Below are 18,233 nucleotides of genomic sequence, written 5' to 3'. Positions count from 1 at the left end.
AACGCTTTCTCTTCTTTGAGCCACTCCTGCATGTTCGACATAAGCCTATACGCAAACTCTGTATATGACTCACTTCTGCCTTTCTCATTTTCCCGAAACTTCCGACGGAACGCCTCCGCAGACAGCCGGTACTTTTTTAGAAGACTCGATTTCACTTTGTCGAAATCCTCTGCTTCCTCTCTATCCAAGCGAGCGACTACGTCGGCCGCCTCGCCGGGTAACAAAGTGAGCAAGCGCTGTGGCCACGTTTCCCGAGAGAACCCCTGCTTCTCGCACGTTCGCTCAAAGTTAACCAGGAACAAACCAATGTCCTCTCCAAGCTTAAACGGCCGCATCAGGTCCGTCATTTTGAACAATACGCGTTCTCCTGCACCGTGTGCCTGACTTCCATTACGAGCGCGTTCCATCTCTACCTCAAGACGCTTCATTTCCAAAGCGTGTTGACGGTCACGCTCTTGTTGCTCTCGCTCTTTCTGTTCTTTACGTTCACGCTCTTCTTTTTCTTTCTGTTCTTTACGTTCACGCTCTTCTTTTTCTTTTTGCTCTTTAAGTTCGCGCTCCTGTCTTTTTGCAGTCTCTCTCTCTTCAATGGTCTCAAGGCATTCCGACAGCTCGTCATCCTCAGCCTCTAACTCAAGAATAGCCTTTATCAGTTCCGGTTTTCTTAGTTTGTCTGAGACATCCAGACCCAACTCTCTTGCAAGCTCCAACAATTTCGGTTTGCGCAACGACTTCAAATCCATGGCTGCTCTGAATGCTGCTTTCTCTACTGCTTACTATTGTCTTGCCGCAAACTAACCCGGCAGCAACGACAACCACAATTACCAGCTCTGTTTCTGACACTAACAAAAAGCCTGGCAAAGCTCAGAAGAAGAAAGTCCCGCACTCACCAAACCTCGCAGGCAGGAATTCCGCGCAGTCGTTCCGCTGCAGGCAACCAGTCGTCACACAGGGCTCGTTGCACTGCTCCCGGATCGTCGTTGAGCTGCTCAGCATACAGTCAACTGCATCTCTTCGCTGCTGGCCTCCGTTGTCGCGATCTCACCGCTGGCAGACAGTTGTTTGAAGTCGGAGGCGATCTCACCGCTGGCAACCAGATGTTTGGATCCGACCGCTGGTACGATCTGTTGGGAACTCGGCGCTGACGCCCGTGGTTGTACCTGGGTCGCAAGCCCCAAGGGTAGCGTTGGCCTGGCGGCCTGGGGTACAACTGGAAGCATCCGAAGGTCCCGGCAAAGCATGAGTCGACTGGTAACAACGAAACAACTTGTTTATTTTAACATCGCAAAGAGTTGGCGGTCAGGTTTGACCGTAGTAGAGAGACGGGAGAGCACTTCACTCAACAGAAGAAATCGGAGCCCTCCTTTTGGCGTCCGGGGGCAGCTGTTTTTATACTCTCGCAGTTGAGGGCAAGAAGGAACCCCTCAAAAGACGAGCACGTGAATGTACAATGGGCTAATGGTGACGCACACTGTCGTAGCGATGCCGTAGCACCATGTCGAGCACGATCTCGTAGCACCCTGTCGTGGCGCTGCCGGTCGGACACAATGACTGTAATGAGAGGATGGTCCCTGCTTTGGCATCGCCTGTTTCGGGCACAATGACTGGAACGAGATCCCTGCTTTGGCATCGCCTGTTTCGGGCACAATGACTGGAATGAGATCCCTGCTTTGGCATCGCCTGTTTCGGGCACAATGACTGGAATGCGAGGATGATCCCTAGGCGGTCGCATCGCCGCAGTCGCGCCTGGAAACACCTGGCGATGAGTGTTGCGGCGACGACGATCGGGCCAAAATGTCTGCCGCCCCGCCGCAGTCGCGCCGGCAAAACCACGTGTCGCAGGCGAAACGCAACAATAGTGACGTTCTCACCAGCTTCCACAGAAAAGATACGAAAAGGTATAAGAAAAAAACTGTGTACTAAACCAGCACCAAGTAAACCAGGTAGCGCTGCGTTTTGGTTAACAGCCCGCAGAAGTGTGCTTGTTCCTTTATTTTTTTTCGCTCTCTTTCTTTTTTAGCGGATGATGGGGACGACACGTCGGACGGGCTTCGCCTGTTCCTTAGCGCTAACCGTAAACCCCACCGTAAAACTCGGACGGCGCACGACGCCTAACCACATGGCTCCATTCGTAGGCTCTGCTCTCGTGCGAGGAGGGACAGCAATTTCTGTCCCGAGCAGAACAGCAGGTTGCCAGACATGCGCAGCGATCACACGCAAGAGCACAAAAGGACGCGGCAACTAGACTGCGCGATCATCAGTCCGGCAACGTCGATGCCCCCCGCTTGAAGCAGTTTCGTTCTGCGCACAAAAACTTTCTGCTTGCTCGACTCGATCGATGCCTGCGCCTCGTGTCTATACAGCTAGGCTTGAAAACACCACCCGCAGTGTACACACACCATCCCTCGTCACGTCTCGCCGCCAACCCCGTCGGTTGACGGACACCGCGGCGATCGGGAATCATAGCCTCCTATTGACGCTTCGGCCTCGAAGGCTGAGACGGAAGGGGGTGGGGACGCGGCCTACAAAACACACGCCTCGGGCAGAAAAAGTAAAATCGTGCGAACCGAACGGGTGGTCGAAGCGCCAACCGCCGGAGCCCGGCACGTCGGAGTGGCCCAGTTATCGCCCAACAACTGCCTCGCCTCCCAAGCACGGGTATTTACAACAACGCCCTCTCCTTCGCCCGCTCGGCAACCCCACTGGCTGTAACCGCAGAGGCCCGTGTCACGAACTGCCGCCCCAACACGGACAACAGGAAAAAAGAAGAATGAAACACGGGCAGCGCTCCCTTTGGCCGCTGCTTCTTTGCGCGTGCAGCAGTGCATGCACGATTTGGCGTGCTCGACATACACGCACCGGAGAGGGGGACGAGGAGGAGAGGAAGCTCGGCGCGAAGGAACAACGGCCCGGCACTGTCGTTTCTGCCCACGGCGCTACACACACACACACACACACACACACACACACACACACACACACACACACACACACACACACACACACACACACACACACACACACACACGCACATGCACGCACACTACACACCGCGCAGGAGCGAGCCGCCGCTCTCCTGCGTCTGGACAGACTGCGATGCGGCTCTCCTTCCACGCTCGCGGCGTGCGTCAGCTCCGACGGCAGCAGCGCATTCATCCTGGCGCTCCCGTCACGTGCGCGCGCGCGCTCGCAGGACGGAACGTCAGACCGCACGATCGGACACCCCAGTCGCCAGAAGGCCAGCCACACGCACACCGAGGGGAACGCGCGAGCGTTCTCCCGGATGGGACGGTCACCGGGGGCCGCGGGACATCGATGTCGGCGCCAGCGTGAACTCGCAGGCGGACGCAGAAGCTGGAGACGGAATTCGGTTCTCGGAAGACACCCTCTTACAGCAGGGGCCATTCCAAAGTTGTATCAAGGAGAAAAAAAGGGGGTGGGGGCGGGGGCTCAATTTTGCCACCGGAGGAGTACCGGCATGTCTTGGAGAGGAAGGAGAGAGGGGCGGAGGTGGCACGGTTCACCCTTTCTCAGAATTGGCCAGCGCTGTCTGTGCTCGTCACGCTCGTCTCGGATTATGTGTGGGCGCTATTACAGACAGCGTCAAATACCGCTGTATTGTAAGATGTGCCATCTTGTGAAGCTCCTGTTGCTTCAAAACTTTAATAAGGTAGATTTCTTGACACCGTGGCGGAATTTAATGATGATGATCTCTACTGGCATTCCATTTGAAACGCGGCGCGCCGGCAAACAAATCACCCAGCCTGCTTGAGCTAAGAAAATTTTACTATGTTTACTGCAGTCCAGCATTTTGCGTATGTCTCCTCGATCTTTTATCCCTTCATTAAAACATCCATCTCTGTAGTGGGCAGTTACCTATGCCTGTAACGACCCCGGCTCTATCGATCTTGTCCCTGCTTTTATAGCGATAGCAATTATATGGAAACTCCAGATGCATCTGCCGTCGCCGTCGCCGTGAAGTTCCGTATGAGTGAAAGCGCGCGAGGGTGAGCCGGCGAACGCGGTTCAATCTCGCGTGCGCGAGCGAGGAACGCGGCCCGGATGCGTGCCCTCTCCTGTGGCGCGCGAGGCAGGGGTGTCAGGCGAGGGAGGAGGGGTGCTCTTTTCCGGCGGTTGCCAGTGTGCCTCGATGTCCTCCTCGCCCGCCGCTCCGTACTGAGTGGGGACAACCGCGGCGTCTACTACGGCGTTGACCATGCGAATCGTGGACGCCGTAGTAGACCGCCGTAGGGACGCGTTGCCGGCGCTCGTGTCTCTTGAAAGCGATCTGCTACGCGACTAAAATGCGCGCCCGCGCGGGCCTCATCTTCAAAGCGATCTGCGATGTTTGCAGAGCAAGCGTAGTGCCGATAGCTTCATATGCATACGCTGTGCTTTCAACGTGCCGTTCGCGCTGAAGCGGGACGTGCATGAAGGTCAATTCGCTTTCTGCCGCCGCGATTCCTCACTTCAGAATTTCCATAGCGAGTTCCCGCGCTCGTCGAGCGAGATGTGTTCGTGTTTATTTGTGCGCGCGTGGCACCCAGCTGGTTAATTCAGTTAAAACACGTTGAAGGGCTAGTTGGTTTGAATCCATGATAGAATGTGCAAGCGCGACTGAACAAGAACGTAGAAAGAAGCAGACACACAAAGACAGCGCTGTCCCTGTGTGTCTGTTTCTTTCTACGTCCTCGTTGAGTCACGCTTACATATTCTATCATTGTCAATTTAGTTAGTAAGCGAACGTTTACACGTTTATGCGGCCTATAAAACTACTATCCTTACTTCGTACAGCTACCTACTAATTTGCTATCGCAATCTGTGGTTCGCGTTGCGAACGGCACTGCGAATTTTTTTGCCACACCAATACTGTAAAGGTTTCTTGCTTATCTCGCCTGCTTGCCTCCATCTGCTTAGAACGCCAGCAGTTATGGATGATGGACGCTTCCTACAGGTTCTTGCTGGGAGGATATCGTGGCATTCTGTTAGCGTGCAGTGAGTCGTCCCTGGACGTTTGCTGCATTAGGTATCTTGTCAGTATATTCGCCCCTGTAAGTTTTTGTGCTCAGGCCTCGAAATGCAAGGCACTGACCCTCCCCCTCCCCTTGTTACCGTATACGTTATAGTACAGATTACTCCCCTGATTTTTTTATTTCCGTATTTATAAATATCCATAGGCATTTGTTTCCTTCCTTTGCATTCAATCTGTATCACTCGATTTCCTTATATATGACGATTCCGGGTTGCCCATTCCCACTTGCAGTTGCCCTGTATTTGGTTGCCAACTTCTGACAACCTGCAGAATACACATATATCGCCCCGTGTGACCACAGATGTGCAGCCGGATTCACACCGTCACTCGCACAATCAACGAACAGCGAATCTACGCATTGCGTCCAGTGTGACGACAATACCGAACGCCAATGAGCCCGCCAACAACAAGCACATTTCACGTGAATACGTATTTTTGTAATACCGAACGGAGCTGTTCTCGATGACGGCCGGGCAGCAACACAGTACAACGAGAGGGAGAAAAAACAAATGGGGCAGAAAAGAAAAGCGCCACACCCCGTTGTCCGAGCAACCCCGGCACACCTGCGGTCCCGTCTCGGGTTACAAGCCGCTTCCGAGCGGAGACCCACAATGCAATTCGAAGCGCGAGGAACGGACGGTCCGTGTGCGCGCATGCGCAGTGTATCGACATGCGACTGTCGTTTCTCAACCGCTGCGAATCAGTAAACGAAGAGAACGAAAAACCGACCGGTATCACAGCGGATCGCAGCGATGTGCCAACCTCTTCCTCCGCTTTTATTTCCATCCTAGAGGGTTCTGGGTGTTTCCCTTCGGCGTAAGCCCCCTTCTCTTATGAATGTCGTTTATCTGTTTTTCCTGCAAACCTCTACGAAAGGTGCGGACGTCGATCCAAGCCGGCGCTGCCACTGGGTACCTCGCAAAGTAACGCTTCCCTTATACGCACCCAGCCCGTGTAGTTCTTCAATGAGCACATTTTTCTACTGTCATCCTTGGAGGCAAACGCAAAGTGAAGCTTTTCAGCACCCTGTCAGTAGCGTTTCACCAAAGGGAGTAACGTTATACCGAAGGTGAGAATCGAATCATTTGCCTACACTTCCGGTTCCCAGTTTCTGTGTCGCACCTAAACCTCGGCGGTAGCGATGAATGCATTGCCACGATGTCCCAAAGTGCGGCGCGCTCTCGACTCTCTCTATTCTCGCTTTGTTTACCGTTATTTTATTTGTTGTTAGGATGGATAGTTGGCCGTGTTCGTTAAGCGTGATCTGAAGTGAAGGCGCTAAAAAGACGATGGATGAAGAAGGAGCACGCACACACAGGGGCGTTCCTTCTTCGTCCATCGTCTTTTTAGCGCATTCACTTCAGATCAGGTTATATTATTGATTGCAGTAAAAACTACGCGGTCACTGTCGACGAGTTAGCCTGGAGTATCTTTGATGCCACGAGGTAGCACGCCAGGGTTTATCGGCCAGTTGCCTCGTCCGAAAGTTCAAGTACTAGCAGAGAGTGATGGGGGGAAGACAGGGAGGTTAACCAGAGATTATCTCCGGTTTAATACCCTGTACCGAGGGTGGGGCAAAGGGATGCGACAGCTGAGAGAGAGAAACTAAAAAAAAAGAGCCATACACGCACTAGGTTATGCAGTCGAAAGGCTCTTCTAGATTCGCCACCATGACCGGGAGCGGCACTGCCGAACACTCCCGTAGTTAATCTTGTGCACATACATAAATGCTCAAGAGAGTGGATTAAAATTAAATCACAGGGTTTTACGTGGCAAACCGCGATCTGATAATGAGGCACGCCGTATTGGGGGGACTCCCGATTAATTTGGTACACCGTGCCACGTTAACGTGCCCGTGTTCTTTAACGGGTGTTTTCGCATTTCGTCCCCATAGAAATGCGGCCGCCGTGGTCTGAATTGGATCCAGCGACCTCGGGCTCAGCAGCCCAATTAACACCGTAGTCACTAAGCAACCGCGGCGAGTTTCCCAAGAAAGTGGATAATGAGAAGACGGACGCTGCGATAGCTTGATTGGTAAAGCATCGCACACGTAATGCGGAAGGTGCGGATTTGGCTCCCGCCTGCGGCATTTTTTTCCCCACCGTTTTTAATTTCCGTTTAAGTCATTATTTTTACATTTCAATTAAACACCGCACTTAATTTCTCCTACTTTCCCATATACTCTCTCTCTCTCTCTCTCTCTCTAACTTCACTGCCTGTTTGCTTCCCATGGTTGTGAGCAACAAAAAATCGGGGCCCTCGGTTCCAAATATTCCTTCCCGTTTTTTACCCACTGTTAGCGCTGCTCGGAGTCTGTTTCCCTTGGCAGCAGAGAGCCGGCGGGGCCTTGAACCTACATGTTGCGGAAAACAAAGTACCCGGGCCGAGGCCCGCTTTTAATCTTTTCTTCCCCCCCCCCCCCGCCTCCTCTCGTGCCAAGCCGAACAACACAAACGAACGACCGCAGGCTTTTTCAAGGCTCTTCTCCGTTGTCTCGCAGGAGGGCGCGTTCCACGCGCAGTGCGTGTCTGCGTTGGCAGGCTTCCCGAGACCGACATCCTGCCAGCGCGCGTTGAGTCAGCGCGGCCTTTTTTTTTTTTTTTTTTTTTCCTGAACGTCTTGCCTGCATGCATGCAGGCACTGGCGCGAAAGAAGGCCGCGGCCAAAACGAAGAGACCACAGCCTACAAGAGCTGTGACAATACCGGGGCCGCCTAAATAGACAAATTTACCAATTCAATACGAACGTTCGAAAGGTACAAAGCGCGAATATAGAATCCAACTCCGAATAATTTCTCGTTCCTGAACGAACTGCAGTACACTTGGAAAGGCAATGTGCCATTCAACTTGCCGAAACTAGAAACGACGCTTATTCTCATTATTCGAGACGCACAATCTTGAACAAGTGCTTAACTAAGCAGGCGATGAAAAACAGTTAAGTTGGGCTTACGCCGTACCGTCCTCACTATTGCAGTAATCGACGAATAGAACAACGCATCTCCAATGGGTGTATGCAGAGCGCTGTGTTCGTCGATGGAAAGCAACACGTGTAATGCTACAGCACCGCGCTGTAATGCTACAGCACCGAGTAAAAAACTTTGTTTACGTTCTTGGAAGGCGATAGCTTTACGTAACGCCGACCATTGTTACTGAATGGCATGAAACAACCGTGTAGAAAGTCAGCTGCTCCAGGATATATCCTGCACGACAGTCATTCGCAGTACATACAGCGACGCCTTCCAACGTTCTTTCTCCCTGTAGACTCCAATAGAAGTCCGTAATATGTATATTCGAACGCAAACGAATATTCGAACGCAAACGAATATTCGAAAATGTCGAACGGCAAATTCTCATATCAAGGTGACATGAAAACAGTAAGAAATATATATATTCGATTCGCATTCTATACTACGAATACTCGCACGTCCATATTTAAAACGGAACTATAGCCGGATAGAACTTAATTCTGCAGTGAAGCCCCGCCCGCGCCCTCATAACCGCCAGCCACTGTTCCTCCACGAGGCTGCAAATAAATCGCCTTTCAAACTTTTCCTGCTACCCAAATAAGGCGGTAACAACAAAAATACAATTATTATCGCGTAATTTTATACGCTTTCCCTCGCCTATTATATTAGAATGGCGAAAGCCTAATTCTTTATTGAACTAACTGCAAACTATTTATTGTCAAATTTTGCTTCAGTTGGCAGTGAAGTTTCACGCGTGAAACGGGCTCAGCAGTGAAATGAACTGTACCTCAGACTTTTGAAGAGTAAAATACTCGGACTCCACACGCTTTGTCTATATCTGTTGCATATCTCATTGCTTCCGCCGACGAAGAGACTCTTCAAGCACAGCAGACGCTCCGGAACTATCAAGTACGACGCCATTTTGAAAAGGCCGCATGACGACGATTTTGTTTGCTTCCGTGATTGGCTGGCGGAATAACACAACCCCGCACCCTCCGCGTGCCTTGGTTACCAACTGCTGTTTTTTTTTTTTTTTAATTTGTATTCTACTATAGCCGTCCATACGAACCGCCAAACGAAACAGCGCAAACAAACCAAAACACAGATGCGCTGCTCGAGGAAACTCCTTGCTCAGAAAATGCTATACACGCCCGAGGTCGCGGGATCGAATCCCGGCAGCGGCGGCCGCATTTCGATGGGGGCGAAATGCAAAAACGCCCGTGTATACCGCGCATTGAATGCACGCTAAAATAGCCCAGGTGACAAAAATTAATCAGGAGAACCCCACTAGGGCGTGTCCCGCGATCATATCGTGGTTATATGGCACTTAAAAACCCATAATTCAATTCATTTTAATGCTGCGAGGGTACCACAACACTACACTCTTGATTGAAGCTTCACGTTATTTATTTATTCTTATTTATTTGACAATACTGCAGGCTCCGATTGGAGTCCAAGCAGGAGTGGGCACAGGAACATAATCAATACAAAAGTACTAAAACAATGGCCAAGAACAAAATATCATGCATTTACACTTTTCAAACAGGCAATAAAATCCACTATATCCTTAGGGTCAAAAACATTCTGTGGTAGCCTATTCCAATGGGAAACAGTATTAGGGGGAAAAAATAATATTTAAATGAATAGCAAGAGAGAGAGCCGGCTTCACTTAGTTCTCTTGTCTCGCGGAATGTGTAAACATCATCGTTATCCAATTTGTGCACGCGGTTACAATACGTACGAAGTTCTTCCTGTCTACATCATCTTCCTGTACTTTGTGCCTGCTTTAACGCATTTACGTACTTCTAGAAAACAAATCGCCCATCAAACCGTCTCAGCTTCCGTCTACTCGTGCTTTTTCTTTTTCTTTGTCCTGTTTCCTCAATGGCGCTTTAGCGACCATTCATGGTGCATAGTGCAAAGAGGCCACCTCGCGGGCAGGCATCAACCGCCGCCAAGGCTTCGCGCGCGGATTAACGGCGCTCTCCGGTGGCTTCAGCGTGGAAACCCACAGGGACGCCTGTCATAATGGCCGCCGTACGGGGCTTAATCGAGTATATCATGTAATACTGCGTGCGGGGTCAAGCACGCGATCACCTCTCTCAAGGCGCGAGAATTCCAGCCCCGCAATTGCGCGAATCGACGCTATGCAAGCCTCGCGCACACGATGAAAAAAAAAAAAAAAAAAAGTCGCGGTATTCATTCCAGTCGCGCGAACTGTCGCACTCTTTCATCGACAAGCGCACAAACGCATCCTAAACATCCCTCGTCTAATAAAGGCGCAAGCCCGTGTGTGCACTACTTTGCTCTTCTGCGACAGCGATGACTCGTCCGCTAAAATAGCGAGCTAAGGAAGCAGCACAAAGCCAAACGCTACAGGTGCTTGTAGACTGGTAAAACATCCTTGAAAGGCGCCCTTTTCACTCATTTGGCGGGGAAAGTGCAGTTCATACGAGTGGAATGTATGCATTTTAAGCTTTACTTTCTTCGATCTCACAACGAATAGGTATACGTCGGTGTGACGTCGCATATTTCAAAAGTATTTTTCTCGCATATAAGCCACATCGGCACTGGAAAAGCTCTCACAACTTGCTGGGTTGAGCCCTTGATTCCCTTTGTGTCTTAGGTTCTCTTTATACTGGCAATGCAGTCCCACCTTACCAATCCTTACTAATAAACAATTAATTATACATACCTGAGTAAGCGCTGTAAAGATCCACGACGTCGAGGAAAGCTGGTGCTTCACCGTCTTTCGTTTCGTATTTGCCTGCTTTGTGGCCTACCAAGCGCGCTGCCACGGGAAGGATGGCTTTTTCGGTTGTTGCGGATGCAAAGCTCACATACAGCTTCACATGGTATGCCTGTTTTTGCATAGATATATAGCTACCGCGGTCCGCGCGCAAGTTCCTGCACGCGATTTATCTGCTTTAAAACACGCCCCCGCCTTTCGATATGAGTCATGTATGCTATACACACCCCGTCAAGGCCCCATTTACTCCCACTTAACGCCATCGCATACCACTCAATGACAAAAGCCTCGGTACCGCTTTTCTCGCGATTCGGCTAACGCCGCAAGGTCGGGGATTAGCGATAGAGATCAGGGGAGGACCCGTTCCGTCGTCGCCGTCGTAGGAGGACGAAAGGCTGCGTAATCCGCTGTAGGGCAAGGGCACGCAGCTTATACAGTGCCCGCGAAGAGTTATGAACGGCAGCAAGGAAACGGTAAGCCAAGCACGGCGCCAGCGACGGGACGTCACAGCAGACGACAAGGGAGCCTTGGAAGGTCGTCTGCCTTGGAAGGTCGTCTTTTGTGTATACGTGGATTGTTTCGTGTGCATACGTGGATACTACACGTGGATTAGCCGGTACATCTAACGATGGTACATGCGCAGTTTACGTTTCTTTTTGTGCTCGTCACTTAATCTCTACCCTTACCCTCTCTTCTCCTTGTTATCCGCGTACCCCCTTCCGCAATTGTAGGATAGCCAATCAGAACTAACTCTGGTTAACTTCCCTGCCAATCTATACAGTTTTGTGCCGTTTCGTACTGTGTAGTGTGATTTAAAAGAAATATAACAAAATGAACTAGAAAACTACCAAATGTACAACCTCTCGTTCATCGCCACCGCGAGTAGCAACCGTTGCTTTAACTCCCTATACAACTGCGTTCATCATTTTGTTGATTGGCTGAAGCTTAACCTTCATTTTCCCTTGTCACATTCAGCCTATATAATCGCGAAATTAACCAAAATATAATGTTGACGCAATACCTTATCAGTCTAGATTCATTTAGTGTTTCTTCATACTTTTGCTGATGTGCTCTTTCTCGTCACTCCTACGTGACAATATATAGAAACAATAAATAAATAAGCAAAATCAAGCCGCAAATGACAAAAGAAAGAAAGAGTCAAATAGGGTACAAATATTCGTGTAACTACCCTCCGCGCATGGGACAGCTAGGCTCGACGTATACCGCGAGCACGCCTTTGAGGGGATCGCATTCGAAACCGGGTGCACTGTTTGGCGAGGCGGAGACCAGCAGATTCGCCTTCCCAGGCGTTGACGAAACCCCGGTATACACTACACCGGGAGTCACGAGTTGCGTTACCCTTCTTATAACGAGCGGGTGGTGTCCGGCGGATCCACGCCAGAAAGAGAAAAAAAAAAATCGAATGGTGCATTTACCATATGTACCGCGTACTCGTGCCAAAATTTTAAAATATTCAAGTGCCACGAAGCTGGACTGAACCAAGGTATGTGTTGTTTGCCGCCGCTTGGACCAAGTTAGGCAGAGAGCGTACACTTTATTTTCAAATCAACAAGATTCGACTCCGGCGTCTTTTTAGTGGGTCTGGGCACCCGCCGCGGACGCGGTTCGGAGACCTTGTCTCGAAGCGGCTTCCTGGGCTCGCTGGACGGCCCAGAGTTGAGCTGTCAGGTCAGAGCTGAGCAGTGCGGTCATCCAGCGTGACCGGAGGCTGGCGGTGGAAGAGACGGAGGGGTCGGCGCTGCCCGACTTGTTAACTCCTGGCACTCCCACAACGTGTGATTAAGTGTGGCAACCTCGCCACACGATGTGCTTCTGTTTGTAGTGTACACGTCTGGATACATGGCGTGCGTGAGTCTGGGGTTTCTGTAAGAATCCGTTTGTAATTGTCTGAAGTGTACTGCTAGCGTCCTGTCTAAGCTAGCGTGAGGGAATGGGTATACGCGTCTTTGCAACTGGTAGTGCTTCGTGATGTCGTGGAACCTGGTCATACGATCCTCCCACGTCCAGACGTTTGCAGTACGCCGCGGGGGCTCTTGCTCCGATCATGCTCGGTGAGTGAGGCCTCGAGAAACGCGGTGAGCCGCTTTGTTGGGAGTGCTCAAACCAGTGTGTGCCGGGATCCATAGCAAATGCCTTCGGTTATCGAAGTCGGCCTCTCCCTGGTGTATGGGATGTCTCTGGAGTATGTGATACGCCTCTTGCGAGATGCGCCCATTTGCGAAATTGCGAAATGCCGTTTGCGAATGGCACATCCCGTATGTCCCTTTAGGTTGCGTGAGGCCAGTGCTATGGCTGGTTCCTCTGCCGCTTCGGCAAGTGCCGTGTTCACGGTGACGCTCGTGAGGTGGTTGCCTCGGTGGCTAGTAACTGCCGCCACGAAACTCTTCACTCTTTTCTTTTTCTTTTCGTATTTAGCCTAGTTACATACCTCCTTAGTATTTATTAACAAACATTATTACATATTATATGCCGTGCACAATTGTCAATGGGAAAATTGCAGACCATTCAGACAAATCTGCAATGCAGTTTTCTGTTGCACAATACGTGCTACATAAAAGCTTTTTTTTTTTTTCAAGCCTGGAAGAAAGCCCGCAAAACTCCTAAAAAGTGCCGCGCGACTATACACTATTCTTACAGACACTTTTGCTCTGAATACAAATTTCACGAGCTGATTAATTAATAACACCTAATTATGTAATTAGGCGAAATTACAAAAAAATATCTAGTCTGTCTTGCTCCAAGTGACGACAAACCTTGGTTACACTGTCCAGCTACGTGACAGTGGCATACGTTTTTTCTACGTTTTTAATTTTGGCACGAGTCACGTGGTACACTCGGCACTACAGACCCCGAGTGACACACGTACAACCGCAGGGCATTCGCGGCTCGGTTTGACCGTCTCCTGCGCCCGCTTTGCTAGCGGTTACGAAGCAGCAAAAAAAGGTCGCGCGCAACTTCGTTCGAAAGGAAGGCGTTCGCTCGTCGCAGCGCCGCCGACTTCGGACGACCGGTCGAAGCGAAGCGAACGTTTCCCTCACGACCGATCGTCGCCAGGTGGTACAGTTCGTGTCGCGTGTTTCGTGCCTTCCGTCTTCCCACGTTTGTTGTCCCGCTGCCGACCCGTTTCGCGAGATTAAGGCACGCACGTAGCTCGTATGCGCTTCCCTTGGAGCGAGAAAAGAAAAAAGTCGAGGCAACGTAAAGAATACGAGCATGTATGCACGCGAAAGAAACCACGTCATCGGCAATACAGGACGTGATTGAGCGCATAAGGCTTAAGCGACGAGTCGCCATTCATAATCGTCCTGTAATGGTTACGTAAAGGGCGCGCAACAACAACAACAACAACAACAAAAGACGAGGACAGTGGCAAAAGCACATTTAAAACACACGTGGGCTCCAAGAGATACGTGCCCTTACTTTGGTGCTCGACGTGATTACACGGCGTTTGCGTGTCCAATTGCACAATGAGCAATGAACCAATTAGCACAGATTACAGTTTCGGTAATCAACCGTTCAGCGTGGAAAAGTTGTTTTATGGGCCATGGTGGAAGAAGTCAATGCAGCGATATTTTGAGTATTGGATTGGCTTGATGGTTGACTTGTGTCTGTTCGCACCGACTGCGCAATGTGTTGTTTTGTTACTGATCCTCTCTCTCTCTCTCTCTCTCTCTCTCTATATATATATATATATATATATATATATATATATATATATATATATATATATTGCCAAACATTGCCAACTTCAACTAAACGTAGCGCAGGCTAATTTACCCATACAAGACCATTGCGTCTGTAGCCTGAACAAATGTTGATAGTGCGGCAAGTGTCACTGTGCTGTGCGATGACAGTATTCGGTGCCAGTGAGCGATCGTGATTGTGTGTCTACGCTCCTTCCTTTCCTTATCTCTACTTTGTTACCACTTTACCTCCCCCTCCCCTCTCTCCCCAGTTTAGGGTAGCCAACCGGATCTTTTTCTCTGGTTAACCTCCCTGCCTTTCCCCTTTTCTCTCTCTCTCTTACAGCTCAATCACGCATGCTTTCTTCTTTTTTTTTATTTTTTTTCTCCTCTTGAGCCCGTGCTTGAGTCGACGCACATCGAGCCCCGGCAGACGTTATTCTCGAGCACCTTCGACTTTGATCGCGTTATAGTCGCTCGCGCTTCGTGCACCCAATCCGAAGCGTCTTCACAGAAATTTTGTTGCTCTGCTTCTAACAGACTTTGTGTTGAGACGCAATTGAACACCACGCATTATTTTTACCGCAGGGATCGACCGCGCTCAATAAGCGCGTGTAAACTCCAGCCACGCTCGAGAAGTTCAGTGTGACAGGGATATTCGTTACACCATCCAAAATTGTTTGCATACGTAATTTGCATGCCCGTACTGCGGGTGCGACTCGTGCATCGTCTGCACAAGACCATACGCCTGGCCGACACCTTTTTTCCTGGCGGTTTTACCGGACGCTGTGTGACGTTTAAACCAGAAACCGTGTTCCGTTATAAACCAGTTGGCGTGCAGATATTCATGAAAAAGTACCGCTTATTATAAAAATAAATGATAAATATAAAAATAATTCCAATAAATAGACGGTTACTTTGGTTTGACAAATTACGCCTCAAAGATTATAGCTTACAAAATGCCGAAATTACTGCACGGCTCAGATAACTCAAAAATAGTCTGCACTATATTCCCCGACTATTTCCTTCGCTTTCAGCTCCGTTTCCGTAATAACGGCCAAATTCGTTTCGATACCGAGGTTTCCAGTTCCTTTTGATTACAGGGCTGTGCGACGGATGATGCCTTAAGGTTGTGTTATCTTGGCTAGTCGTTTGAAATCGTCTATACGATGTCCTTGCGCGGGCAAATGCAAGTTCCGCGTACCGATTTACATAAATGTATACAGCGGTTCGACGATCCCCCGCGGCGGTCATTTATTTCACTGTTATTAAATCGTTCGCTTTAATCGACCGCTCGAGCCCGGTTCTACTTTTAGCCTGACCAACGACAACGCACAAATAAAAACGTAACCAGAACGCCAGTTCCAGAGAAAGGGGACTTTCCATTACGCGGTGAATATCGAACGAATATCCATTGCGTCGTGAATATCGAACGAATATCGAATGAATATCTACGGCCACGAAGACGGAATCGATTACGAACAGGGGTGGACGTCGAGCGGGTAAGCTAGACAAAGCCAAAAAAATAAAGAAAAAAGACTAAAGCGCATTTCGCTACGCAAGGAAAATCAATGAACCGGTTTATCTCAGACCGCATAAGTTAACGTTCGCGCACTTCAACATTGCCACCCAAAGCGGAAATGTCGCGTAGGTCACGTCTCGAAAATGTAGGCAGAAAAATCAGAAGACCGGCCAAAGCGAAACAGCAGGAAGGATGGTAACGCACGAAGACACGTAAAACCAGAATTATTCGGCACAAATATGCTAATCAAGCTAGCACGACAGGCAGACTACTATACGGTGTGATACACAGATAATGAGTGCTGCTATACACGTTAGATTCTTCAAAGGGAGGGATATCAAAATATCTTCGCTTCAGTAACCTTTCTGGTCCAGCGGTTCCCAACCCCGAGAAACGAGAGTGTCATCAACCGTAAGTATACTTATTTACATTGACTTCTTGCCACAGATTATCAGTTCTCTCGGAAATTTCGAAAAAAAGTTCAAATATTGTCGCGTGCCGAGATTAGTTAAGTTAGGTATGGCATGAAAACAACATTTCAATAATTCGTGCCCATTTCTCCCTGCAATTTAGAAGTTTGATCTCCACAAGCTACCAGCAGCCCCCGTACCGAATTTGTGACAAATGACTCGCATATATCATGAAAATCTGGTTTCTGAATTTAGAAATATAAATTAGTTGAACAAAATTTGCACCAGAGACGGTTCATAAACGGCGAGAAGATCACACCGGCGGGACCGACTTGTGACGTCAGTACGAGCAAGACGCGACGCGCGGGCCAAGTCAATAAAATCAATCGCTCGCGACGACCCGTCTGCGCACCGGAGGGTAGAAAAACGATCGTCGCCGCGGCCTCGGCATCAGCTGAGCAGATACGGCGCGAGCCGCTCGACACATCGAACGATGCAAAGGAGGGCGGATTTGTCGCGCTGTCCGTCGCGCGTCATTAAAGCAACGCGCCGAGAAAAGGTGCATCAATTTTATCCGCCAGTCGACCGGTTACATGCGACGAGCGACACCGCGAAACAACGTCAACGATTGCCGCGCTTTCGATCGACAAACGAAGTCGGCGAGCGAAGCTGGTGAAACACGCGAATCGGTAGATGTTTGCATATCCGCGCCAATTCAGCGCGCTATGCAAGGAAGAGTCCGAGCAATTGCTAACGAAGATGCCAGCGCTTTATTTCGGCAAACTGCTTTCCAGGCGAGCCGAAAGGAGCGTGTTGTTCGCCAGCGCAACTTCGAACTTTTCTTCCCTGGTATACGGATTTGTCACGCTCGTTTCGTACAAACTGAATTTCGTTACTTGAAACACCCGCCTGACAGACAGCGTACTTTCTGAGCTGGCGGAGCTCATGCGTTTCCCTACTTTCGGATACAAACCGCGAGTGGCCGCGCTTAGAACGGCCCCGCATTTGCGCTGGCGCGGCGCCAGTAATACATTAGCAGACAGGAAACGTCAAGGCGAAATTGCCGCTGAGAACCAGACGAGTAGGGTCATTTTAACCGTCGACGTCTCGCATTCCGAAACAAGCCGTAACGGCATCGCGACAGACTTCGACACGCACAGGTGCAGCGCATACTGAAGTCGGGTCGCGGTACACCCGGCAAAGCGTGCTCAACGCAAAGGAGTCTCAAGCCGTCTAGAAAGAACGCAAACAAACGTTTTGAAAAGAAACCCACTGCGGGAATTGAGAGGACGGCCACTTGCAAATGACTCACTCACCTGTTCGCTGCCGGCGAAGTGTTCGCGGCCGAGCTGTCTCAACTTGTCCGAGGTAATGTATCCACATCTCTCTTCGTCGCACAGATCAAACACCTGACGCAGCTGGCTGATGATCGCTTCGTCCGCGTCAGCCATCACAACACACATCACAGGCCCGAGGGCCCCCGCAGAGCACCCACAGTATCGACGCTGCCACCGGAGCCGACTGTCAACCGCCGTCACCGAACAAGACACAACCGAGCGAATCGGCGGCGCGGCGGCGGCACGTCCGACTCGCGGAAACACGCCGGCGCCATTTTGCGAAAGCTCCGCGATAACTTTTGGTTGCCTGGCAACGAGTGCCACAACACAGCGCGGAGGAGCACGCGGACTCGCGGCGGCAGACGCAACGCGGCCGTTCCGGCTTTCAGGCCCTCCGCGAAAGCACACAGTGCGCAAATTGACCACCTTCTGCTTAAAAATTATCGTAAAAATCAAGTTTGTGGCACATATGCGGACATTAGAAGCATTTCATAAATGTATTTATTGCTAAGCA

The 18,233-nt window shown here is 50.2% G+C and overlaps 1 protein-coding gene across 3 annotated transcripts in view; it reads right to left on the bottom strand.

The window, feature by feature from the left end:
- LOC142590412 (rab11 family-interacting protein 4A-like) overlaps nucleotides 1-17,999 on the bottom strand; it is a 281,526-nt gene extending 263,527 nt beyond the window's left edge. The window contains exon 1 of one of the 3 annotated variants that reach the window (XM_075702498.1): nucleotides 17,699-17,999. In XM_075702498.1, the coding sequence (XP_075558613.1) occupies nucleotides 17,699-17,845 (147 nt within the window). In that variant the 5' untranslated portion in view covers nucleotides 17,846-17,999. The remainder of the gene's footprint in view (nucleotides 1-17,698) is intronic. The other 2 variants (XM_075702497.1, XM_075702500.1) reach the window with 2 other exon arrangements.
- Between the last annotated feature and the right edge of the window lie 234 nt (nucleotides 18,000-18,233).

This window comes from Dermacentor variabilis, chromosome 8 (genome assembly GCF_050947875.1).
Source record: "Dermacentor variabilis isolate Ectoservices chromosome 8, ASM5094787v1, whole genome shotgun sequence".
In the NCBI taxonomy this organism is placed as follows: Eukaryota; Metazoa; Arthropoda; class Arachnida; order Ixodida; family Ixodidae; genus Dermacentor; species Dermacentor variabilis.
This window is presented reverse-complemented; position numbering and strand designations above follow the sequence as displayed.